Source organism: Python bivittatus, unplaced genomic scaffold, assembly GCF_059951505.1.
Source record: "Python bivittatus isolate LINGU-HERP-01145 unplaced genomic scaffold, Pbiv_v1 ctg000100_np1212, whole genome shotgun sequence".
NCBI lineage: Eukaryota > Metazoa > Chordata > Lepidosauria > Squamata > Pythonidae > Python > Python bivittatus.
In genome coordinates this window covers 5,982,173-6,008,145 of record NW_028277038.1, presented here as the reverse complement: position 1 = coordinate 6,008,145, position 25,973 = coordinate 5,982,173, and the positions used below count along the sequence as shown (strand labels likewise).

Here is a 25,973-nt window from a genome sequence, read left to right as displayed (position 1 = left end):
ATTGTTGAATGTCTGGAAGTCCTGGAACAGGACAGGAAGCTGTGAGAGAGATGATGTTGGGACACAGTGGGTTTAAGATACTGTAGAAATAAGGGTCCCAAGTGAGTTCTAAGAATGAAGAAGTCACTGATTTTGACAGTGGACCGTTGGATGGATGCAAGGGAACCCCGGTGGAATGACAGAATGACCTTCCCCCAGACATACAATTGGGCCCAACCCAGCTGGTCCTTTCCTTGACGGTTGGAGCCTCAAAAAGGAGCATCCCCATCTGGGAAGAGTAATCACTGCCAGTTCCTGATGGTCTGTTAAGGGGTGCTTTTATTTTAATGAAACAGTTGACTGGTTTGTGTTATTTCTTGTAACTGTAATCCACCCAGAGTCACCTTGTTTGAGCTGGGCAGCCATGCCAACCTCAAATAAATAAATAAATAAATAAATAAATAAATAAATAAATAAATAAGGAAGACCAGAGGTGGTGCCCTGTGATAGCCCAATGCTTACAAAGAACAGAAATGCAGGATATGCAAGGAGAAAAGCCCATGAGCTGCTTCAGAGTCTATGGTACCCTTCTGGCACGGTGTGATGCAGAGAGGAGGGAGGAAACATGGAAATAACCTCCTGGAAATTGTAAAGAATTAACACAACCCCACTTGCCTGTCACCCTTCCTGCAACTCTTGTTGTTGTTCAGTCATTAAGTCGTGTCCGACTCTTTGTGACCCCATGAACCACGTCGCGCCAGGCCTTCCTGTCCTTCACTGCCTCCCGGAGTTTCCTCAGTTTCATGCTCATTGCTTCCGTGATGCTATCTAACCATCTCATCTTCTGCCGTCCCCTTCTCCTCCTGCCTTCAATCCTTCCCAGTGTCACGGTCTTCTCCAAAGAGTCCTCTCTTCGCATTAGGTGGCCAAAGTCTCTGAGCTTGAGCTTTAGCATCAATCCTTCCAATAAAACTCTCTCCAGGAGCACCAAACAGAAACACTAGCGCCTGCTTCTTTTCCCCCTTCGTCCAAATGAAGTGATCCGTTTGGAATTGTTAGGAAAAGGAGAAAGATGCTTTAGGTGGATGGAGTATTTGATAGAAGCTGTCAAAACTTGAAAGATCCTTTTGTCTGACTTGTGTCATAAAACACCAAGTGGGGAAGGAGGAAGCACTCAAGGATAAAAGCATTCTGACATTTCTGAGCGCTTTTTTTTTTTTTTTTTTGACATCTAGACTGTAAAATTATTAGGCCAAAAAAGGGGCAAGCCATTATCTTATTAACAGAAGGCTGTGAAAGAGGGTGCCCTCTTGAGGCCAATGAAATGGGAAGTTCAGGCCTTGCTCCCCAGCAGCCATTTTAATTGAAAATGGCTTGGCTTTTCAAAAAGAGCTGGAGGAAGCCCAGATGTTTCCTTCTTGCAGAAATCACAATGCGGGCCACCGTCCCCTGGCTATGGGTGCTCTGTCTGTAAAAAAGGTGCCTCACAGGTAACTTTGAATCCAAATCAGTCCTTCAATCTGACGTGGGGATGGATGGAGGACTCACCTGTATGAGTTCCTTTTTTACGCCCAGCCCACCTTGCTTCCCCTTTCAATTGGGAATATAGCATGGACACGTTTCATTCCGCCCCGGTTTTGCCAAGGTGGGTTTCTTGAATTCCTTTCAAAATTCACTTTTCCCATCATAGTATGATGGGAACAAAACGACAGGGTCAGGTCATTATGCTTCACAGCATCTGGAGAAATGCACAACTTCCAGGAGTCTCACAACAAGCATATTCTTCTGGCAAGGCTCAAAATAGAAGAGGAAGGCCTCTTTAAGTACCTATCAGACTTTTAAGGTAGGCCAGGTCAGGAAACAGACGCTACACAAAATAGACACCACACAAAATATTGGAAGTTGATACAGGTTATAGTAACAGGATTGTGAAAGCCTGACAGTTTTCTTTCCCTTCTTATACCAAAGAGAATCAAGACAGGCCAGTCTTGAGTTTCTTCCACACCTCTTCATGTTTTCCCTCCCCGTTAAACCAAAGAGAATCAAGACAGGCAACTCCAACTTTCTTTCTCACACTGTCTTGTTTCCCTGGACCGAGCACGTGTTTTGCTCATAGTCTGACCTCTTGTTTTACTTATGGTCTCCACATATCTTCTCCAAGGCCATCTCTGTGTTCCTCTGTCTAAAATACCTTCTTGTCCAGGAAGATCTAATGGCCATCCAGGTGGTCAAACCAATCTATGGCAGCCTTTCCAAACCTGATGGTTAGAGATGAGAGAAGTGAAGATTCACTATACCTGGAGGCTATCTGATGAGGACCTTCATACTGGAGCATTTAATTAAAAAGTGACATCTAGAGTCAAATAGTCCACCATGGAGAATATACACTGCCCTATGTAATAGACCCAAGACCTTGAGATCTGATATGTGCTGAGGCTTCTCCTGGGTGAGGAACACATAACCACTCGCCATCTAGACCTCTTCTAGATGCAAAATCCACAACAGTTGTAATTTGGCCACATCAGACACAGATTTCCATGACTGCAAAAAGAGTTATCTGCAAAACAACGGTGCCTCTCAACTGCCATGTTTTTGAGAAAAAAGGAGTGGGAACTTTGCTGGAGCAAAACCAGGGCCATGATAAGAATGTAAGAGACGGCGCAGGGAAGAGGTGAAAAGAGATTCTTTTTGTTCAGAAATCCTTGTGCTTTAAACCACATATACATGACACGCGCTCACTTTAATCTGCCGTAGTGTTCATCTGCTGGGAAACTTAAACAGCCTGCACCTTCCTGTGCAAGGTCACCTTTGTTGGTTTAAGATGTTAAAATGTTTGCTTTCTAATAGCAATCACAAAAATGAATGAGTGATGCCTCCAAATTAGTCCTTTGGGTTTGAAAGCTACCTGCACAGAGTTAGAGGCAGAAAAATAGCCGTTTTCAGCCTAAGACCCTCTAGATGGAAATCCTCATCACTCTAGGCCACCCAAGACATCTGGCAAGTACTAACTAGAAAAAGGCAACTGAGTCAAATAAAAAGGGACTTACAAAAACATCATCAACATCACTGCTTAGAACCCTGATGAACTGATGCAGCAGATAAAGAGTGGGTACATGTGTGCACACACGTGTATATGTATACATGGGTGTGTGTACACACCCATCTCTTTTTCTGGACTGGAATGACAATGGCTAATTTCCATTCTCTTTTTTCTCTTTCCGTCCACTGACTAGAACATGATTCTCCTTATTTACAACTACCATGATTTCTCTTCTTTCCTGCTCCCCGGATAGGAGCTTTCTGAAACTCATGGTTTAACGTATTGTTTCTACCAAGTTTGCAGGTCTTTTCCGGCAATCTCAAATGGGCATTTCTGCTAAGTTGCTGTTTTCAGCCGGAACTTTTTAGACGCTTTGAAGGTAGCCTGTTTATTTATTCATTTCCTGACTTACCTCTCCCACAAGAAATCGCAAATCCACCCAAGGAAATCAGAAATGCAAGTTAACACAAGCTTGAGGGATGGGCAACCTGGTTTCCTTTGAGTCGGAATGAAACCAGAGCTTCAAAAGGAACAGTGTTCTTGAGACGGGGTGGATATCACCCGCAGAGACATATGACAAACAGTGGGGGAGGAGGAAGGCTCCGAGGACTTCGCCATTCTACAAGGGTCACTGTAATTCTTGAAGCTCAGAAGCTTCCTCTTCTCTCCCAGCCAACATCTCCTCACTCTTCAGATGGTTCCACCCTGTAGCTTAGCTGCACCAAGAGAATCTCAAAAGCTTGAACCCCCATGCATGGTGCAAGAATTCCTAGGCAGCTTTTCTTCAACTGGTACCCAACAGATATGTTCTCACAAGCCTTGAAAACTTCAAAACATCTCCGTCTAAATCCCATACATCTCCAGAGTTAAAGTGAAGGCTGAGAAGATTCCCTAAATCCATTTATCTCGCTATTCAGCATCACAAACAGTGGTCAATAGGAAGCTTCTCCCTTGCTTGTGGACTTGTACGTTGCATATGCTCCTCCTGAGTACCAGCTACTGGCAAAACTGGGGCATCTTCTAATCCCCTTTAAAGCCGTGAACACGGATAACTTAGATGGAATCAGCAAATTCCATAATCCGTGTAAGGAATGTTGAACAACCTTGGCACAGTTATTTTGTCTTGAATCTTATAGGGTGAAGATTATGAAGAACAAAGAAGAATGGTTCCCAGCTCGATTTCCTTCATGTTACAAATTTCCATAGATGACATCTGGCACTTTTTCTACCTGGCAAAGTTTTGAGTTTTCTAGCTTTTACCTAGAAGAAGTGCTTCCAATCATTGTACAGCCCTCTTCCTGTTCTTTCCTCCAGTTCTGGCAGAGAACATTCAAAATGTGATAAAGCATTTCAAAATTGGCCGTACCATAGATTTTCACAAGGACATTACAATTCCAGCAGTTGTATTTTTTTTCTCCTTTTTCTTAAACCTCCCTAGAATGGCATTCATTTCCACTTTATTCTGCTTTGTTAGGATGATTTTTCCCCATCCCCAGAATTTGGGATCAACTTACTTTGCTCCCAGATGTTTCGGAGTTGCTGCAAGAAAACAAAAATTTTTCCCCTGTATGGGCTCCTTCCTTTCCCTGATAAAACTAAATTGAAGTCACAATCCCGCATGGTTTAAGTGCCTTCTAATTTTATGACTCATAGCCACAGTGGCTGTAAAACAACAACTCTGAGAAGCAAACATGTAATTTGAAAAGCAATGTTTATCTAGCATTAAAAACAGTGCAAGTGTGGTGGGCTTTCAGGAGAGGAACACCACAGCTGCCTCCTCCTGTTGCCCTAAGTCAAAACATGGCATGTTTTTGGCTTGGCAGATTGTGCAAACGCAATCCTTAGGATTGTAAACCATAGTTCATGGCTTAGTGTGTCATACCAACCCAGCCAACTGCAGTTGACTTGATAAACCACTGTTAAGCAAACGATGGCTTCACACATCATGTAAACCCAATGGTGGAATTTTTGAAACTATGACCAGACCACCGCTCCTTTCACAGCTCTGTGCAAAAGAAGCTTAAAAAACCCATATTACCATTTAATCAAATATCAGATTATCTACTTAAAGACGTTCCAGAAAAGAGCTGTAATGGTCTCTTCTACATAGGAAAGGAAGTCTACAACATGCTTGATGATTGAATTAACTCACTTTCTGACTTCACACAGTGTATTGACCACTCATAACTAACCAAATGGGCCATATACCCATTTGTTATATTATAACAATTATAATTATATATTACATATATATGTTTCTAGCTTCCTGAGGCTTTCAATGGCAGCTCTCCTTGGATGATTGGGAACAAGCAGACATCAAATTTGCATGCAAGGGATGTATTCTAGCAGGAACGACGGTCTCTCCAAAATAGAATGCTTGCTATTATTGCAAAAGGCTTCCCTGTCATTTTAATGGGGAAAGATAACAGTACTGTATCCATTTCAGTTTTGATAATTCTGACTGTGAACATCTTTCTTATCAGTTGCACGACTATTCTGGGCAATCCCTATCACCCACGTGCCAGTCTTGTTTTATCTAGCAGATAGCACACGAAGAGGTCTCTGCTATTCATATGAAGCATGCTTCTGAAGCACAAGACTTAGGGAGGTCCTCTCCTTGGCTTTATTATTATTTTTATTTATTACATCATAAAATACAAATAACAGCCAAGTACAGGGCTATTTATACAACAAGACCTGGAAGCGATTAACCCTGTAATGATTACAGAACATTAAAACATTCAAAGCAGAAAATGTGTATCCATGTTAAGTACGATTCTGAGATGCAAATGGACAGAGAGTTGCTTACGTTGTAGAGATAATGCTGAATATAACACAGAGAAGAAGTTGCAAAGTAGAAAAGTAGATATTTTATTTTATTTATTTCTCGTATTTATATAGCTGCCCATCTCAACCACACTGGCTAAGTATTGAGTTTCTCACTTTGCCTTTCTCTGTACTCCGACTGATTTGCCTTTACCTTCTTGTATGGCTCAAGGTTTAGCTTTATCAAATGATACACCAGAGCCCACGAGAAAGAGAGAGAAGAAAACATGAGCTCCATCTCACACCTAACTTTCCAGTTCCTCCAAGATCAATTTCCATCAGTTGGTCTTCTCAAAACCAAGGGATGATTCATGTATGCAATGGGCAGTATGAGAACTTTTCCGAACATAGATTCAAAACAGACAAAAAGCATCAGATTAGTCTTTATACTAGATTAGTCAACATCATCTACTCCCAGATGCATCTAATCTGAGATGCCAAGAATTCATCTTGGATATGGGAAACATACGGACACAGCCATGTCATTTTCTTATTCTTATTCTGCAGATAAATCAAAAAGACTACCGACTTAAGCACAGATCTCTTCAATCTTCGGACGGGAAAGAGAATGAAACCGAGTGGTTAAATCTAGAAAACCAATTCACCTCTATTGCAACATAACATACAATAAGCTGGAAGCAAACACCATCAAACAAATTTGCATCTAGCTCTGGGATAATATCTACAAGACATTTTTTTCTTTGCAGAGCCAAAATACCATGCCTGTACTTTCTTCCCTCTGCCCTTTCTTTTCACTGTAGCATGTACAAGAATAATAATTAAAAAGCAACCCTAACAGCTCAAATGCAGAAGGCCAGTACAGAACACGATAGAAAGTTACCCAACACAAACAGCCATCCTTTCTTTACAGGAATAACGTAACACAAAAGAAGGGGCGAGATTAACTATTAACTCTGGCATCATTATTTAGCCTTCAAATAAAGAATCCAATAACTGATCATCATAAAAGCTGTTATCTAGAAGGGAATGGAAGATGTAAATAGCTTAATAGCAAGGCAACAATACCCATAAAATATCACAAAGTTCTCCATAAGCTATAGGAGCAAAGCAAATGACAAGAACAAAAAAGGCAAGTACTTGAGTGGTTTTGCAAAATATTCTTTAAAAGTGAGTTACAGATAGAGTCTTTTGGGGAGGGAACAGAAGAATTTGTCCATTCAAGCCAGATGCCTCCTTTGAATCTCCAAAGAGGGCATATCTTTATGTTTCTGTTCTGTTGTCGTTCTATGGACGTAAATTCAGAGGTTCATTTAATCTTGGATGGAATATGTAGAGATCATAGCAGGTTGTCATTGTGGGTTCTATCATCTACAGTGGTCTGTAATCCCTTATGAAAGACATCAAAGCTGGTAGCTGTCAACACATCTTGTGGCAAAGAATCCTACAGGGTAATTAAGTCACTGCATGAAACACTGCAATTTTTAGACAAGTGCCAAACTTTTCTTCTCTCCTCCTTCTTCCCAACTTCTTCTTTTTTTTGGTGAGCCATGTCCTTAAAATTGGAAAACACACACACACACACACACACACACACACACACACACAGAGGAATGGTCTCACTACAGATATCTGGAAGTCTTTTGGGTTCTCCATACATTATGTCATGTTACTTCATTTATAAACAGTTCTTTCCTCTTCCATTCACAAGACTCTGGGCAGCTCCACCAGCATTCTGATAAAGCCATAACAAGATACGCCTGGATAAATCATATTAAAACTAAAATTAAATTGGAACCAACACCACAACCAAAATGCTTCCAAAACACAGATCACAACAAAGGATGCCCAGAGAGAAGGTACTTTCGCCCCATAGGCACAGTGGGAAAATGTTCTTTTTAGCACCTTCCAAACAGCAACAGAGTTGGGGCCCTCCAGACCTTGGAGGACCAGCTATTCCCAAGAGATGGGTTGCTACTAAGTGGGCTGGTTTTCAGGCCCCCAACCTCTTCCTTCTGAGGATGTGTGGGCAAACCAACCCTGTCTGGGTCTCCATCTCAAGCATTTACTTAAATGTCACCAGTTTTGTCACTCCTCACGGTCCTGCTGTTGAGTCCTCAATGTGGTCCCCAGACCCTGCTCTCCATTTCATCAGGGGGCTAGACCTTCTCTTTATCCTCTTTTTTTCCACACCCTCTGTCATTTTACAGAACTCAAAAGGGTGGGCCACCGCCATCTCTTACTCACCTTCCTGGCTTAATCTTCCCAAAGAAAAATAAACACCTTCAAATGCGTCAACAGCTTCTAAAATAAACTTCCGTTTGAGAACATCTGCTCAAAAGCCAGACAGTGTTTTTATCAAGCGGCCTTATTTTTTTTTTTTTCTGATTTATTCATTCACCTGTTACCACAGCTTCCCTTCAGCTTCCAGAGAGACCAGCACTTCAATCATGCTGAGAAAGTGCTTCCATTCTCTGCTAAACATTCAGGTAATTTATTTGCGCATTTCAGTTATTTTAGTCCCCAATCTGCCAGGAATCAAAAGTACCAATTTAGACTGATTTAGACCTTCAACTCTAGACACCAGGAGAAGGCAACCAATGCTCCCTACAGCATATGGGGTTGATTTTTGCAGCCCCAGAGCTCCTATAGACACCCGCTGCTGAAAACAAGTGGAGCAAAGACATGAACGTTGGACTTCAACCTTAAATTACACTTTAGTGTAAAAGAGAAAAAGAAAAGGAAAAGATCAAAACCTGGTGAAAAAAACATCCTGAATGCCAGTCGTGAGTGTGAGACTCAACCTCAACTAATCTGCATACTTGCCCCACCCACAAACTCTCACCCTCCTCCAAACTCTAAATGGAGTCTCCATTGCCATGTAAAGATTGTGTTCACACAGTATGTTGGACCAGCACCTCCCTACTATGCACACCCCAAAGGTTAATTCAGAAGCTCAGTTAAATCTGTGGTAAGATATGGCTACACACTGGGAGTAAATCTGAACCTCAGCGATGGAAATGCTGCAACCATCATTTCCTACCTTCGTCTCAGTCCTCCTTGTGGTCCCGTCTTCTGAAGTCACAATAGAAACGTGAGATGTGGGGGTACCAGGATCTTCTTCTACGGTCACAGTCTCCTCTACCATCTCTTGGGGCTCTTGCATCATAGCTATGGATGTCTGGTTGCTGGGACTTTGCTCCTAGATAGGAAAGAATGGGCAGTCTCAAAAACTTAGGCAGAAAAGGAGGAGAAGAAGCCTATGATAAAATTTAAGAAGGGTGTAAAACACCTATGCAAATCACAGCCAAGAATACGTAGGTCTCCTGGAGATTCCCAAACCTCATTTTTGGCTCCATATTTGCAAGTTCTTTAACCGCAGCTGATGCATTATCACTGTTGAAGCTCCTAGCCCATCCAGATGCTTGCTCACTCAATTCAGAGGTGGCTTTAGGCATTCAAGAGAGCCACTTCATATTAATTGGATGGGTTCCAATTCCTTATGTTTGGGGATCTACTCATCCTTTAGTTATCATGAAAACCTGGTTTATACTGTGAAGGTGATATGGTTTATAGATTTTGGTTAGAATATCTCTGTATGCTTTGAAGGCCTTTTGGAGGTCCTCCTACACTCATTTTTCTCCTTGACTTGAAGGAGGAGAAGAAGACAACCTAAAACTCCTTAAAAGCAGACCCACAGATCTCTTTTCACACTAAACAACCAAACTGTTCTGAAAAGGAACAATGTAGGATAGGCTGGGTACAGTTGTTGTTTTTCCACACTGTCTCATTTTACCTACACTAGATCCGTTTCGACCTATTCTGCCAACAGTTTGCAATTTTTTAAAGATAATCCTGCCCCCAAATGCATTAATATGCCTTCTTTTCTATGCATATTTCTTAATGCATCTATGGCATTTTGCAAAGGTTGTTATCGTTATTATTATTATTATTATTACTATTCAGAAAAGTCAGCCAAACATTTGCAGCCTTTTGGGGTCCATTTCATCAAATACACACTTTTTCTTCCTCTGCAAGTTTCCTTAATGTAGGCACTTCCATCCATTCTTTTTAACCTAATCTATGTGTTTTTCCCCACTGGTGTCTGACTTTTCCCTTAATGCTCATACTTTTGAGGTTAAACTGACCGAGGGGCTACCCTGTCGTTATAATGGATGCACTAAATAACTCCAGTTAAGTGGAGATCTTTCAAAGGCACCATTTACTGCTTATTCACAAGAAATGGTTTTGTCATATTTAAAAGCAATTTCCATGCTCCCTCCCCTCCTTGGGTCAAGCTGCTGTGTTCATAGATACAACACCTCTAAATAACAAATGTTCTGCCAACTCCAGGACTCTAAATCTATGTAGTTACTTAGAAGACTTGCACCACTCTTAAATTAGTCTCTTTCCCCGTGACTGGGGGCTCTTCTTCACCCCCGCCCCATTGATGGGCTTTCCTCCCATCCTTGAGATGGGAGGATAGTACAACAATATTAAATGCCTGCCCCCACAACATTCCTTTTACTGAACCCCAGCAAGGAGGCCTGTTGTGTTACTGTGTTGGCAGAAAATCCAGATATTCAGTTCCAGGGGAGTTCAGTGATTCAAAATAAATCGCCAAAGCAATTCAAAGCACCTAGCTGAATTGATTTAGAAAGAGCTGGATACAACACAGGGATGTGACAGGCTTTTACAATGTGCAAAGGTGCCTCCTTCCAAGGATCTGAATTGGATTCATTCCAATTTTGCAGTCATTCACCCCCACTCCCACCCACCCCCACGCTTGCATCTTATCCACCGGCAGAAGGAAAGTCCATGGTATTTAAGGCAGAAAATCCTTTCTGAAAGCGCCAGAATGAGATTCTCCTCAAACATCGATCCACTGACGAGGTCCCTCTGCTATAACCAGTCCTCTCGTGTTTGTTTCAAACTGACCCACTGCACTCCTGCTTCCAAAAATAGGTAGCTGAATTTTAATTGTTCTCAATACTTCCATCGCTGTTCTCCAATGTTACATGAGGGTACAAGAAACAGTCCTTGGCTTTCCAAGTTTTTCCTGCTTATCAATGTGTCTCCCACAGCTCACCAAGAAAAGAAAGGTCCTACAAGGCTACACATGGTTTAACTTCTTGTATTCACAAAAATGAAGCCTTAGTACCCAAAGCATGTACTTTACTACTGAGCTATGGTCTCCTTCCCATCAAAGGAGAGCTAACTTGGAGTTGATGATCTAAAAGCTGGCCTATGAATGATTCTGAAAATAAAAGTGAGACCTGAGCCCCTGCCCTGATCTACCCACCAGCATGTTGATGGTATCAGCGTAGTGACAATACTGATCTGCCCTAGACACCCCTGGTTTCATTCTCATTACTGCATCAACTCAAGAAATTGCCTCAATTTCCTGAAAAACACTGTTCTATCCACCTCCAAGCCTTTGATAGCTGGCATATTAGTGTTCGAGAAACTGGGTAGGTTTAACTTGGAGAGGAGAAAACTTAGTGCCTGAAGGACTATGGCTTAAGACAGGTCAAAGATTAATTTCCCTTCTGGCCTAAGAAGGAGAAATGGACACTGGGAGTGAATGTTAGGTGTTTAAGATAGAAGGAAGAGTGACCTAGAAAGAAAGATGGTTCTCCTTCAGTGAAAGCCTATAAGCAGATGACGTTTTGGGGAAAAGACCTAGATCCCTTGTATCAAACATGGGGTTGGTCTAAAAGACCCTTGCTGATGGTAATATTCTAAGAAAGTTTTTTAGTTTCGTTTTTCTACAGCGTTTGTTTTTCAATATTACTTATCCTGACCTTCCATATGGGAAAAAACGTATGCTTGAGAATCAAGCATTTGAGATGACAACATCTGTAAGTTGCAAATATCTGTCCTCACGTTTTTTCACTAGCATTTTCTGTTCCTGATATTTTTAAAATCCTCTGGGTTCGCAGGTAAGGCGTAACTTTTGTTGTACAGCAGAGATGGTCCTGAATGTGTTTTTTCTGTGCAGCTGAAGGAGGCTGCCAAGATTTCAGTGCTCTTTGTTCAAACTCTGCATGGGAAGAAAATGTATCTCTTAATTCTTACATGATCTTGGGCTTCCTTTGAGACAAACCGGCTAAGGTGCCCTTGTTTGCCCCGGCTTTATTTACTGCCTGACATTGTGGAAGAAGATGCCATGTCAAAATTAAAGGCTTAGATTTTAGCCCTGAAAGCAGCTTTTGCTTCCAAGGAACTCCAACAATAAGCCCCATCACAATGCCATTCTTCTATTCCCAACCCTCATAGATGTGGCCAGGAATAAATGAGGACAAAGGTCTTCCCTCCTTGTTTTAATGAGGACCAAAACTGTCTCTTCATACACACAAGCAAAGTGCAGTCTGTTTAAAAATGGCTTCCTGGATCAGGGAAGAATGTCTGAGTCAAAGCCTGGGGCACTAAAAATTGTCCCTGGAAGAAGCCACAAATGGACCTGACCTTTCCCACAAAGCCTTAACAGTTCTAAGTGAGAGGATCTGGTTTCTTATCCTCTCTTGTTCACATCATCTCCTTGCATGATTGACTTGAGTTCTCGTTTCACTACTCTATTTGCTAGCCCTTCACTCATTAATTCATTCCACATCTGCAGCGTGCATCCTTGCCTGCCTGCCTGCCTGCCTGCCTGCCTGCCTGCCTCCCTCCCTCCTTCCTTCCTTCCTTCGTAGAAAATCTATGTAGTTGCTAAGAGTTGACATGCACTTGATGGCATATAATCAGTCAATAATCAGTCAATCAATAATGCAATCTTAGATGTCTTCCAAACTGGTGTTCCATCTCAACTCCACTCAACTGCCCATCCCTTCATCTCCCCTTGGCTCAAATTCCTGAAGCAGTAAATTCTTCTTTGTGACATTAAGCCTGAGAAGAATACTAGGAGAGAAAAGAATATTTTCACCCTTTTCAAGTTCTTTTTGCAGCTCTTCTTTGAAAATATGTTTCGGATACAAATAAAACTCCCACTTTGCATTCTGCTTTGCCTGCGGGCATAGCAAATCTTTAAAGCTTGGAACTTACCCATACATAAAGTAAGTTTTAAATTAGCCTTTTTTTTTTTTTAATTTCAGTGACAGACTTGGAAATCACAGTCCTGGGACATTTTTAGAGTGAAGCTACATTCCTAAAACAGCATGCAAATAGTTTGGAAGGCCAAGTCTCCCCAAATTGGAAATTAAATCCCTTGCTTGACTCATTCTCAGGGAAATGTGGTTGGCACCAATACTCTTATTTGGAGTTCTCCAGGTTTTGGGAGATCAATACCAAAGTAGAAATCACATTTTTTGCAGAAGTTTTGCCCCACATTGTAATGGTTCAGAAAGGTGTGTAAAAAGTGTGATATCTACTTCAGTGTTGATCTCCTTTAAGCCTTGGAGAACTCTAACTAAAAGCAAAGTTGGGCTACTATTATCCCAAGAAATCCTTAAAGAGTAACACTCATTCTTTCTAGGACACAACAAAAATGCTTTGACTGGTTCTCTGGTCTTTCACTTCCATGTATTAGTGACATTCTCCATATACATACTACCCCAAAACATGGACAAGGTGTCTTCATCCAGTTTCACCTAACGAGTGAGATTTCCAATCCTGCATTAGAAAATGTTAACAAGTACATTTTTCCTCTGTTGAAAATTATTTTTGAAGTATACTTGCTCTCCTCTTTTGCCTCCAAGAGAAATTCAAGAGCAAGTTCTATTGAAGCTCTTCTATTTGTTTAGTTTCCTCCTTCTGAGACCTCCTTCTATTCCCCAGGATTTTTTCCCCTCAATTTAATTTTGGACTAAAGACAAAGTTTGCAAAGGTCTCCCTGGGAACTTAAGCTCACAACTAAAATGAGTTTCCTCCCTCCTACATAATAGCACAGTGTAAGGTTCAAGGATCCAAAACAAATAAAACAGCGAACTCCGAATAGGTTGTATTTATAAAAGAATAAAAGTTTAAAAGTTTATAAACGTTTACCAAGCTTCCATTTGCCTTCAAAATAAAGGATTTTTGAAGCAAGTCCTCTCCCTCTTACAGTTACAGGAATTCTCTAAAACAGGAATCTCTAGAGAAAGGAGAGTCCATTTTTAAACTTAATATATCTTGCTGTTCTATTTAAATCAACATTCCAGGTGGCTCTTCGCACACCGTTCAAAATAGAGAGAGCTGTACAAGCTTAATAAGTCAACATCAGCATTGAACACCTTGACTAAGGTGAAGTTAATCACTCCTGTAGACTCCTGTAGAGAAGAAGGATACGTAATTTGGTTTTCCAGTTAACTTTTATTGCAGAAGTTTGAATCCTATGAGATAAATCAACCATACTGCATCTACATTACTGGTTTGAGTCAAAAATCAAAGCTGGAAAATATCAGCCAGCAAGCAGAGGATGGATGGATGGATGGATGGATGGATGGATGGATGGATGGAGAAAGGAAGGGAGGGAGGGAGGGAGGGAGGGAGGAAGGAAGGAAGGAAGGAAGGAAGGAAGGAAGGAAGGAAGGAAGGAAGGAAGGAAGGAAGGAAGGAAGGAGCTGCATTCTTCTATGTGACAACTTCACATAAGGACATGGAATCAACATTGTTCTGCCAACTCAATAAAAGGAATTTTATAGTATTTTAACAATCTGAAGTGCCTAGTTAACAGAAGAGGAAACAAACTGGCACCCAGCCCTCTCTGATTGACAGAGATGGTGGATGTCACCAACTCACAAAACATTTATGCGTGGAACAGATCATGACAACACTTCCAAGAATTAAAATCTCCGAAGGGAGAGAAACATTGATACATTACTGTTCAAGAGCTTTCCCTCTTTCAAAGTTGTTCAGGAGAAGAATAAAGGATGGAGAAGGATTCTTAAAAAATGAAAAATAGTACCAAGGAAGTGGAGAAAACAAGTGTAGCACGTTCCCTTTGCTCCATTAGCAGAGGGCTAATGTCTTTCACTCTGCCACATGAGTTGTCCCCAAAGATCAGAAATGGCCATTTGTCATGTTGACAAGTGTGATGTCTCTTGGAGATCCTTCAGCACCTCATCTCCTGAAGAGTTTAGGGGGTTGGGTCTTTTTTTTTCCCCTTCCACCATTATACTGACGGGATAGAAGCATCTGCAAAGTGGTTCCTCTACAAACAGCATATTGTGTATTAAAGTTGTGGGTGGGCAGAGTGTTTAAAAAAGAGAAGGAAGAACCATTGGCTGACCTTCAGAACACCAGAATTCCCTGTGGTTTTGAAGCAAGGGGAGGGAGAGGTGCAAAGGGCAAGTCGTCATGCAGGGCAGAGACTGCCCAGCTAAAAATGCATCCACACTGTGTGGAACAATGAGAAAATTACTCTGGTCACAGGGCCAACAGACCTTTCCTGCTCTTGAAACAAAGAGACTAAAGGATGAAAGGCTTGGTGTGGATTTTCTTGGCCTCCAATTAAAACAAGCAAGATCTATGCTCTCAACTCCCACCCTTGGGAAGGAAGGAAGGAAGGAAGGAAGGAAGGAAGGAAGGAAGGAAGGAAGGAAGGAAGGAAGGAAGGAAGGAAGGAAGGAAGGAAGGAAGGAAGGAAGGAAGGAAGGAAGGAAGGAAGGAAGGAAGATGTCCCTCTACCAAGTAGCTCCCAAATCTTTTTCTTAATTTTTATTGCCTAACAGATTTTGGGTCAGTCTTTGAGCAATGTTTTGGAGATTCCAAGAAGAGGCCAAGTGGGAAGAAATGGGACAATCCACAAGCCATGGGGCGGGGAATCAAGATGATTTGAAATGGGTCTTCCAGTGGTTGTTGGCTAATTTGGGGAAATTTCTTTCCTGTCACTTTCCCATCTTCCTTGTGCTTGCTTGCTTGTCATCATGACAGGACTTCGCATGGCAAGTGAACATGCCCCAAATTGCTTTGAACCAACAAAAACCTTGCATATAAACCTTTCTCGTGCTTCCAGCCAAATCATCTCGAGCTGCTACCAAAATGGGCAAACAACAAGGGTTGTTTGGAGACACCTTTGCAATACAGAAGACGCTACAAGAAACCCCCCTTGGAATAGGGAAACACCACATGCTATCAAGGATTGGCTAACAGCGATTTTTCCATTTCTCTCCACCTGTTATGGGCATCATGCAAATAGATCTGTATTCCTTTGTTTTTTAAAAAGATTGAATCATTTGCAAATTCTTTCCTTTCTCCGACATGCCTTTCCCCTTAACTCAGCCTGGTCCTGAAATTAAAATTAAGTGGATACAACTGTGTTCTATTCTGCAGGGCTATATGTATCCAACTCTACTTTTTGGAAATCATAAAAGCCACATTCTGGCCCTAAAAAGGATAAAAATAAAAATAAAAACCAATACCCTAATCAAGGAACTACCAAGGAGAAAACCACAGCCCCATCAACACTGGCAGGGCAAGCTACTGTATATAAACAGGGAGCCAACCCCCCACTCACCAGCACTGATGATGTTACCTAGTCGGGCAATGAAATGTCTGTAGGAAACCACCAAGCTCAGAGAGCACCAAGGACTCCACAGTTCAACCTTGAGCTACAGAGATTCTCTTCTGCTAAAATATGTGTCTCCATTTCCCAATGTGAATATTGTACCACCTAGCAGAGTAACTATCCTTCATCAAGATACATCTTTGACAAAGTGGGAAATAGCCTGTCATCCGGTGTCTTTTAGATGACCTGTGAAGCTCTTTTAGCTAAAAGCGTACAATAAAAATAATAAATATCTGCCAGAATTCACACTTCACCAAAGTTTGTGGCACAGTTCTAAGCAGATTTAATATATCAGCATACTTATTTAAAAGCATATTTAAATAACTTTTCTAAATCCAGATTACTATGTCTAGAGAATGAAATGTACTGTACCAAAATGGATGTGAGCTTGAAATATATTTGCTCACCCTTATTATCTTCCACCCACAGGTATTTAGTGACATGCAAAGTTGAACATGGAGATTACATTTATTTATTTGCATAACGGTTGACTTCAGTTATTTGGGCCACTGTTCTCCAATGGTAACAAAAATATCAATTTGAAAATGGATAAAAATCACATTTGGGCAAAAGAACATAGCCGAAGGAGCGAATTAAAGAAAATCAACATAATATTTCAGCAAAGCGGATAACCCAATTGTTGCTAAGTGGCGTATAAGCCGGTGCAAATTCTCTAGGTGCCATTGATTAGTTGATGCTGTGCAAGTCTTCCATCGGTGCATAGTTTATTAAATGAGAATTGCTAATATTGAAAAGTAATTGTTAAGAACAACTATTTTTTTCTCCCAGTGCTAGCTGCTCCACCAGATTTTACTTAAGAAACCATTTCTGTCATTCTTTCACAGATAACCTATTTCTCCTTTAAGGAAGAGGGCTCATGGTTCTTCTCCTGCCTTCTGACTTCCCAAAAGCCCCACAAGGTAGACTAAGGGTTGTGAGGCTGTGAAAAGACCCTAAATACCCCATAATCTTCTCCATGAGCTCCTGGAAGAAAGAAGGGAAACAAGAGTAACAAACAAATCACACCATAAGTACATCTTTGCAAATCTTTTAAACATAAGAACAGCCCTGCTGGATCAAGTCAAGGTCCATCTTAGGGTCAGCCTTCCCAGCTAGACCAGACGGGAAACCCGACCAGATGAGCTAATTCTACTTCATTGTAAAGCCACATTAACAGAATCTTGCAAGTCTGCAGGTACAATTCTCCCACCATCTCCTTTACAGCCCGAGAAACTAGGGAGGGTCCCTTCTGAGCCTCTTTCTCTTCCCATTATGCAGCTGTGGGCTATGCCCTCTCTTATCTGACTGTTCCATTGGCAGCATCTCTTTGCCCCGTCTCCCAAGGTCTTTCCCACATACCATTACATCTTAATCCAGCCTTTCGTTTCTTACAGTGGCCATCAGATGCTTTGGGAATGTTTGCAAGCAGTAGATGGAGACCCCCCTCTCTCCTGCAGTTATCTCCTTAAAACTGGCATTTGGAGGCATTTAGGTCATACTGATGTTCAAGAGTTAGAGATCTCCATGGATCTGTCTTCTATGAATTTACCCACTCTTCTTCTAATGTCATCCAAGGTAGTGTAGTGGCTATCTACACATCTTGTGTCAATAGCTTCCATGGGTTAATGATGACAAAAGCTGCTGTAAAAGGGAGTCTGATTTGGAGCAGAGCATGGTTTCCCCAAAATGTGGAGTTAATAGCCGGGGGTGGGGGGAAGAGGCAACAGACATAACACCAGCACTGTAATGCTTCTATGATTGTGGAGTCCTTGGAGTTCTCTGAGCTTGGCTGTTTTCTTGCAAACAGTTTGTTACCCAGCTAGGTAACATCTTCAGTGCTAGAATGGAGTGGGGTTTGCTCTCTATTTATATACAGGGGCATGCCCTGCTAGTGTTGGTGTTGGTGTGGGTGTGGGTTTTGTTTTATGTTTTCTTTCTGGTAGTTCTTTGATTAGGGCATTGTTTACTGCTGATTGTATGTCTGGTGATAATCTTGGTGCTAATTTCTGCTTATCTGGGTGATGATTGCTGGCGAGGAGATGTTCTGGTCTTTTGTTTTCCTTTTTATTGTCTCTTTTGAATAGTGCGTAGATGTTGTTTATCTCTATGTGTCTGTTGATGGCTGCCTTGTCTGAATATCAAGCTTCCAGGAATTCCCTCACACTTTTGGATTTAGCTTGGTCTAAGATGCTGACCGTTTCCCATTTGAAACTATGGTTAAGTCTCTCCATGTGTTGTGAGATTAAGGAGTTTTCATCGTGTCTTCTGACTGCTGGTTGGTGTTCATGGATGTGCTCTGCCAGCCTTCTGCCTGTCTGTCCTACATAGTGTTTGTTGCAGTCCTTACACTGTATGTTGTAGATGACTCCTGTTTTTTCTTCTTGGGCTACTGGGTCTTTTGGTTTGCTTAAGAGGTTTTGGAGGGCTTTAGTTGGTTTGTGTGCTATGAAAATGTCTTGTAGTTGTAATAGTCTGTTGGTAGTTTCTCAGACATTTCTGATGTATGGCAGTGTTATCCTTTTCATAGCTTGTGTTGGTTGTATTATAGTAGGTTGAGTGGTCTGGCACTTTTTGATAAAGTTGCGTGGATATCCATTTTGTTGGAAGATGTTGTGTAGGCGGTCTGTTTCCTTTTTCTGCTGTTCTGGGTTGCTGCAGTGCGTTTGTGCTCATTTGAATAACGTTCTTACACAACTCCTCTTGTGGGAGGTTGGGTTGTTACTTTGGTAATGGAGTACTTGATTAGTGTGGGCTGTCTTCCAACAGACTTGGGTTTCTAATTTGCTGTTGTTTCCTCTGCTGATGAGGATATCCAGCAAGGATAGTGTGTTGTTTTCTTCCTCTCTGGTGAATTTTATTCCTTTGAAGATGTTGTTGATAGTTTCATGTGTCTTCTCTAGTTGTTCCTTTTTTATTATAACAAAGGTGTCATCTACATACCGGATCCATACTTTAGCTTGTATGGGTGGAAGTGCTACAGTTTCTAGGTGTTGCATTACAATCTCTGCTGAGTCCTGACAGTGGTGATCCCATGAGTGTGGCTCTGATTTGTTGGTATATTTGTCCATCAAACTGAAAATAGGTGGTGAGGCAGAGGTGGATGAGGTCCATGATTCTGGGTATTTCGATCTGGGTGTATTTGACCCTGAGCTACACATATTCTGTTCTATTGGCTTGTATGATTCTCCTTTGTAGCCAACATACAAGAGCTGGTGTGGAGAGATTTAAGCTGTACTTCTACATACCCATAGCTAAGCTCTATCAAACTCAATGGATTTTGATGCAAGTACAAGGTTGGACTATTAAGCCAGGAAAAGGAGAAGAAGGGGATTATCTCCCAGCATTGGAGTCTCTGATCTCAATTCCCCCACCCCTACCTCTATGGGCTGCTTTTAGCAAAATCACAGATCTCCTGTCTTGGATATTTTTAGCTCTGGGTAGTTTATTCTGAACTTTATTGCAGTTCTAGTGTCAAAGTTCCATTTGGCCCTGGACTATTTGGAGAAAAAAAAAAAAAGCAATTGACAGATAAGGTTAAGAATAAGGGCCGAGTGGTGCCAAAGAAGCCAATCTAAATTCTCATCTCCAAAGAGTTACTCTTGGTCACTCAATGTGTTGTTTCGGCATTAAATCAGACAGTAAAAGATTTTCCTTGGAAAGAAGGAAATTAGGCACTCAAGAAGTGAGAAATCCATCATCCAAAGGCTTGCTCGGTTGCTGGGTTGGAAAGCTCTCACCATCCATTCAGGGTTTGTTGAATCCTTGGGCATGGAGGGGAAAGAGGCAGGGCAAGTCAATGCTTTCAGCTGGGAAGCTATCAAGACAGAGGTTTTTTTTCCCCTTTCTTTCCAAAAGATGAAGAGAAAGTAGCAAGCACTGCAGAAGTGATCAAAAGAACGGCAAGGGTCCTCCTGACCCTCTTGCAAATAACATAGGCTCTAGAGACATGTTCAAGGCTGGTAACCACCCAAAGTGTATGAACACAATCCCCAGTCTCCAAAAGCCTGGGTAAGAATTCATTCCATGATGAATAGAGAAACAGAGAGGGGGTGAAATGGTTAAGGTGTTGGAGTAGGACCAGGGAGACCAGGTTCTAGGCTGCTCTGAGCCATGGAAGCTCACTGGGCAATTGTGGGTCAGTATAGAGGAGTAGGGAGATGGCCTTCAAGAAAATATGCAGCAACTGTTGGGAAAATATGATCTTAGTCTGGGAAAACAGGAAGGGGTGAGAAAGAAAGATTGTGCCACTTTGATTCTCTTTGGTATAAGAGGGAAAGAAGGGGAAATGCAGTCCAGATTTTATTACTATACCTTCTAACAGTAAGGTCTGTTTCCAGAAGTGGCCTAACTCAAAGAGCTGACAGTCACCTTCCTTCAGCCCAACCTTCCCCATGATGTGTGTGTGTGTGGGGGGGGGGGGATTGGAAGAGCATAGTATGTCCTCCTCAAGATCTTGAAGGAAACATATATAAATCAAGCAAAACACACAAAGGTCATTTATTTTCAATACTGTATCAGCATATTGTTGAAAAGACACAACCACTTGTTCATTCACTCAAGTTATACTGTGCCTTTCTTCCAATAACTTTTCCACTCAAGGTACTCCCGCCTCCAATTTATCCCCACAGAACTCTACAAGATCATTGAGGAGAGAGAAAGAATAAAGATGAATGAATCAAGCCCAAGGGCACCCTGTAAGTTTCCATAACAGAAGGTGCGGTAGAAACTGGGTTTTGCTGCTCATAGCCTAATATCCAAACCACTCTATGGCTTCTCTCAGGGTACTTTCCACACCATTGCTGCCCCTCAACCTCAAACCCTTCCCTGCCAACCTGTATCCCCAGTATTGAGGCTCTGTCCTTCTTGGTTGCCAGCTGGCACCCCCTCAGCTGGCCAACACAAGGCTATTGCTTTAGTTTCAGATCTTCCGTATCATCCTTTGGTTTTTGCAGCACAGGGAAAGATGGTTTTAAAAAATATCCATCAACCACTTCCCCATCCCCAGGAGCAGCTCTCCTGGCAGCATTTCCTCGAGAGCAGGACCTGAATCGATAGCAGATCAGCTCATATTCCCAAGCAGCACAAAAGACTCATAACCTGAGGAGACACTGACCCAGGGTTGGTCTCAGAATGGCAGACCCGGACGCGGTTCTGTCCTAGAAGGGTATCTAGATGGCAGAGATGCCAACAGCAGGAAAAGAAACCAATGCCTTTGCAAACATTTGAGAAGGACAACCAAGGATAACACCCATTCATTGACTTGGATTGTCCCGTATCTGGGAAAAATCAGCCCTTGGTGGCATCAGTCCAGTATCAGGGTGGCCAACCCTGGGACTTTCCCAGAAAACTTAAGGACACCTCCAGATGCAATCTGTATCCCACTGGATCCAATCTGCATGTCTGCAGACTTTCCAGTGCTTCATCTAAAAGGTTCTGGTGCAGAAATGGCACAAAGGCCGCCCAAACCTTCTTTCTTCTTCTCAAAACAATTATTCTTCCCTGTCCCCGTTTTTCCTCTCCTTTTTTCTTAAAAAAAAAAATCTTTCCTAATGAAAAAACCTTGGAACATCAAAAACTTGGGTACAACTCTGCAAACGTTCTGCGTGGACCTAAGGAGGATACATTCTCATGAGAATATCAGTTATCACCCATATCATCTCTACGCTACTCAAAGGAATGCAGGAAATCCTTCTCATAACCCCTCCACTTCTGCCTACTATGGCTTGAAGGAAACCCTAACGGGCAATTGCTTCATTCTGTTACGGTTAAAACTGAAAACCTTGGCAGATTTCATTGCCAGCTTTCAGGCTAGGGGGACTTTTATGACAAGGTGACAAATCAGGATCCAACCTTCTCTCTCCTTATCTGTGAATCATGCAGAGCCCTTTATAATTTACAGGCAAATGTAATTTCTGCTCTTTGAAAATCCACAAGAGGTTGTTGGTTACTGCCCTTGGTTTGTTGGCTGGATTCAGATCAGTTTTGCTGGGTCTACAAATGAATGTAGACCCAGCCAACATGATGACTACTGATTTGCATCCAGTAGCCATCATGAGAGAGCGAATGGCTTTCGACGCTAAGACTTAAGGTTCTGAAGGATAAGAGAGGAACAGGAGGCAAATGCAAACGAGCTAGCTAACTAAAAATAGCGCGGGTGGCTCATGTAAATTTTGCACACAGACTTCCAAGAATGTGCATAAATCTCTGCAGCTTACATATCTCATAAGAGATAAATCAGGCTTAAGAGAAAGAGAAAGTTTCCATCGTTGTACTTTTTAAGAACTGTGTAAGCAAAGACAAAGGACACAGAAAATATCCTAAATAAACAAATACCTGTCAGTAAAAAGTAACTGAGCAACCCCAATGGTTAAATAAAGATATAGCAAATTTTCCAGGGGGGCCCCCTCAAAATTATTTTATACATGCCAGCAGTTAGCAACCTTGTTTTGGTGTCACCATGCACTCTTACATCATGAGTTGCCCAAAATCCATTGGAGTTGGGTGGCTAATAAATTCAAATAATTCTATTGCCCGACCGCAGTAGAATTTTGCAAAATTGGGGGAATTATTTCCTTGGGTAGGCAAAGCTTTTTTAGCATTTGTGGACACCACACTGCTAATCCCAGAAGTTCCTAAATGGACACAACACCTTCCTACCACAAATAGAGTGAAAAGGACGTGCAAAGGCTGTCGGGTGTAGAGACTGAGATCAACCAAGATACTCTTGATGGTGAAACTGTTTTAGGGATGAGGATCGGTTTTTCTCCACTGAAATCTAAACTCAGCTGAAACTGGCCCCAGATCTTGACAACCATTGCTTAGCTGAACAGCTTTTAATTCATAAACAGCTTTGGCTACGTTGGCAAGTCTGCTCAAGGATCACGAGAAATTCAAATGTTACCCCAAAGCCTACAAGATTGAGACCAGGCCTACAATATTCCAAATTTGGCTGGAAAATATGCCCTTTTTTAAAGCGAGACTTGTAAACCTGGTTCTTCCTCCAGACCCTGGCCTAGGAGGTATAACAGGCTCCTTTGGGGAATACGTGGCATGGAAGATTATGATTTTACTGCTTTTCTTAGAGATTATAATTTTTACAACTGCTTTTAAATTGGTTGACACCCAAAGTTGTTAAGGAGTTGGACAGCCTTGGAAATGTGAAAAACAATAAGAAAATTGATAAATGAATACAATAAACAAATATCAACAAGCTCACAATGATGGCTCCAGAGGAAAAAGACTGGCTCTGCCTAGCAATAAAATATAAATGTGCTTTTTTCCCATCACCAAGAAACGCTGGAGAGTACCTGTGTTTTCCTCATCAACACTGGGGAAATGCAAACAGGCACTGTTAAAATAGGCTTCACACTCCATTTGTGTGTGCATGGATGTGTGTATATGATACCCACACACACACACACACACACTGTATAGTTGTGACCATGATATGAAAAGCAATTAGCATTAAACAGGCAATAAAAACATTTTCCCAATTTGCACTGGCAAAATCATTGCAACATGGAATCGAGAAGTGGGGTTTTGATCCTGTTTTCATCAGAACTGTCTGCTTGCTGAGACGCTAAAGGAGTAAAATGGAGATTAATCCACTACTGATCCTCAATGCAACCCAGTACATCCGCCCTGCATTACAACAAGGCACAGAGGTGCGGGGAGGTTCATGGCTGATCAGCAAGACAAAGATCTGCTCGTGGGCTGACATTCCCATACTTGATACCCAGAACTTCCAATTTAAGCTGGGCTGGAGGAGTCATCTCCCTTCAGATGTTAGTGGGCAACCCATTTCAGCCCTCCTGACCACCATGGAATGTAGCTCGGCACCATTTGAAGCCCCCTTCCCCAAATTTCAAAGGAAGGTCCCTCCAAAAGGAAGGAATTCCTCAAGTGAATGCTCAGGGGACACAACAACAAAAGCTGCTGGAGTGGAGTGAATGGAATGGAGTATCCTAAAAAAGGGCCCAGACAACTGGCTGGCTGAAACTTTGAAGTGTGACATTCTATAGAGCCCCCTGTGCCTGGGCACCTGCAGGAGCTTGCTACTTTCCTCAGAATGGAAAGTGTCACGGCATTGGGCCACAAGCTCAATCTCTTTTGAACACGTATGTGTGACATCACGGGGCTTGCATGGCCCGGCTGCAGCTTTTGTTATTCTACTCTGCCTTTGCTGATGCCCCTGGACATGCGTGTAATCCAAAGGAGCTGTGTCTGATAGGTTTCTCCACCTGGCAAGGTCCCCCCTCGATGAGATCACTTCTTGATGGCAACTGGGAAGGCCTTTTGAGACACCAGCCATTAATAACATCGGCTGGCCGGCTCCGTCGGAGATTTCCTCCGCTGATCGATATCTTAGGCTGTGCAGAAAGAATGGAGAACTGCTGAGTTGTTGGAATTCCCCACCCTCCGCCACTGTTTTCTCCTTAGAAGTCTATTTTCAAATTAAAATATAAAACACTTGTTTGACTGGTTTACCCCCTGAGGACCCCGGTCTTATCTAAATGTTTGGCTGTGACTTTTGCTAGTGTAGGGTTTATTTATGTTAAGTTCAGTTCTTTTCCATGTCTGTTTGGCTGCCTTAAGTGTGCCTCAAAAGAGAAAGAAGGCACGCATTTATATAAATGATAAACCTCATCTCAGGGATGGACCATCCACAGAAGAAAAGGCCAAGATCATCATCATCATCCAGACCAGCGGCGGCACTCAGCTGGGATTGCTACTTTTGATCATCATCAGATCATCAATCATCTCCAGACCTTTGGGAATAGGGATGAACATTTTTAAAAAGCAGTAATTTCGGTGGTGGAGGTCTTAGATGTTTGCAGGAGATGTTGACTTTGATCCTCACAGCTTCAGCCAAGGAAGAGTCCAATAAGAGTCCAAAGTAGGCAATAATCTTGAGAACACAAGATAGGGACAGGTATATTTGGCTTGAATTTTCATATGAATTAATTTCCATTCTATGCTTCCTCTGCACCAATAGGAACCCAATTCACCAGCAAACCTGCTCCTTTGAAAATAGGACAATCTAGCTTGCAACTAACACCCTCCCACCCCCGTGGAATAATAATATATTAGATTGAAAATGATGCCAAATCAGACAGACTCGAGGCAATTTACAATTAAAAACTCAATAAACACAATCAAATACATCCAATAAACAACTTCCCGCTTGGGGAAGTAGATAAAAAATAATTTCAACCCTTCTTACTCATTGCTCAGAGACACTTCAACCCAGAGGCTTCCAATGTTTTTCTAGGGTAGAGTAGGGATGGCACCAACCAGATTTTGGGGGAATGGTATTCCAGAGGGCAGGAATCTTTATTTCTAAATAAAAACTCATACATAGTTCAACAGGACTGCAAAATCCAGTATCTTGGCACACCTACTGATATTGCCAATATTAAAAAATCTAAACATGCTATTTAGAAGGAAACAAGAGTCATACGTTAAGATAGTTCAGGCATTCTCTAGTTTTTCAAAACTGAACAAATTTATTCGAGCACGAACCACCACGACCATTATAAACCAAATACACAGGTTAACAAATTTGGACACAAACCAGCATCTACTTGAAGGATTGGTGCTGGAGAAACCACGTGGGGAAGGTCACTCAATTTGTCCTCTGCCCTTCCCATCTTTAAGAGGTCAGTGGACCAAATAAAACTAACG

At 41.9% G+C, this 25,973-nt stretch overlaps 1 protein-coding gene across 7 annotated transcripts in view; it reads right to left on the bottom strand.

Annotated features, from left to right (window-relative positions):
• ARVCF (ARVCF delta catenin family member) overlaps nt 1–25,973 on the bottom strand; it is a 257,122-nt gene that overhangs the window by 80,008 nt on the left and 151,141 nt on the right. For all 7 annotated transcript variants that reach the window (XM_088135346.1, XM_088135349.1, XM_088135350.1 and 4 more), the window contains one exon: nt 8,847–9,005. In XM_088135346.1, coding sequence (XP_087991472.1) covers nt 8,847–9,005 — 159 coding nt within the window. The remainder of the gene's footprint in view (nt 1–8,846; nt 9,006–25,973) is intronic.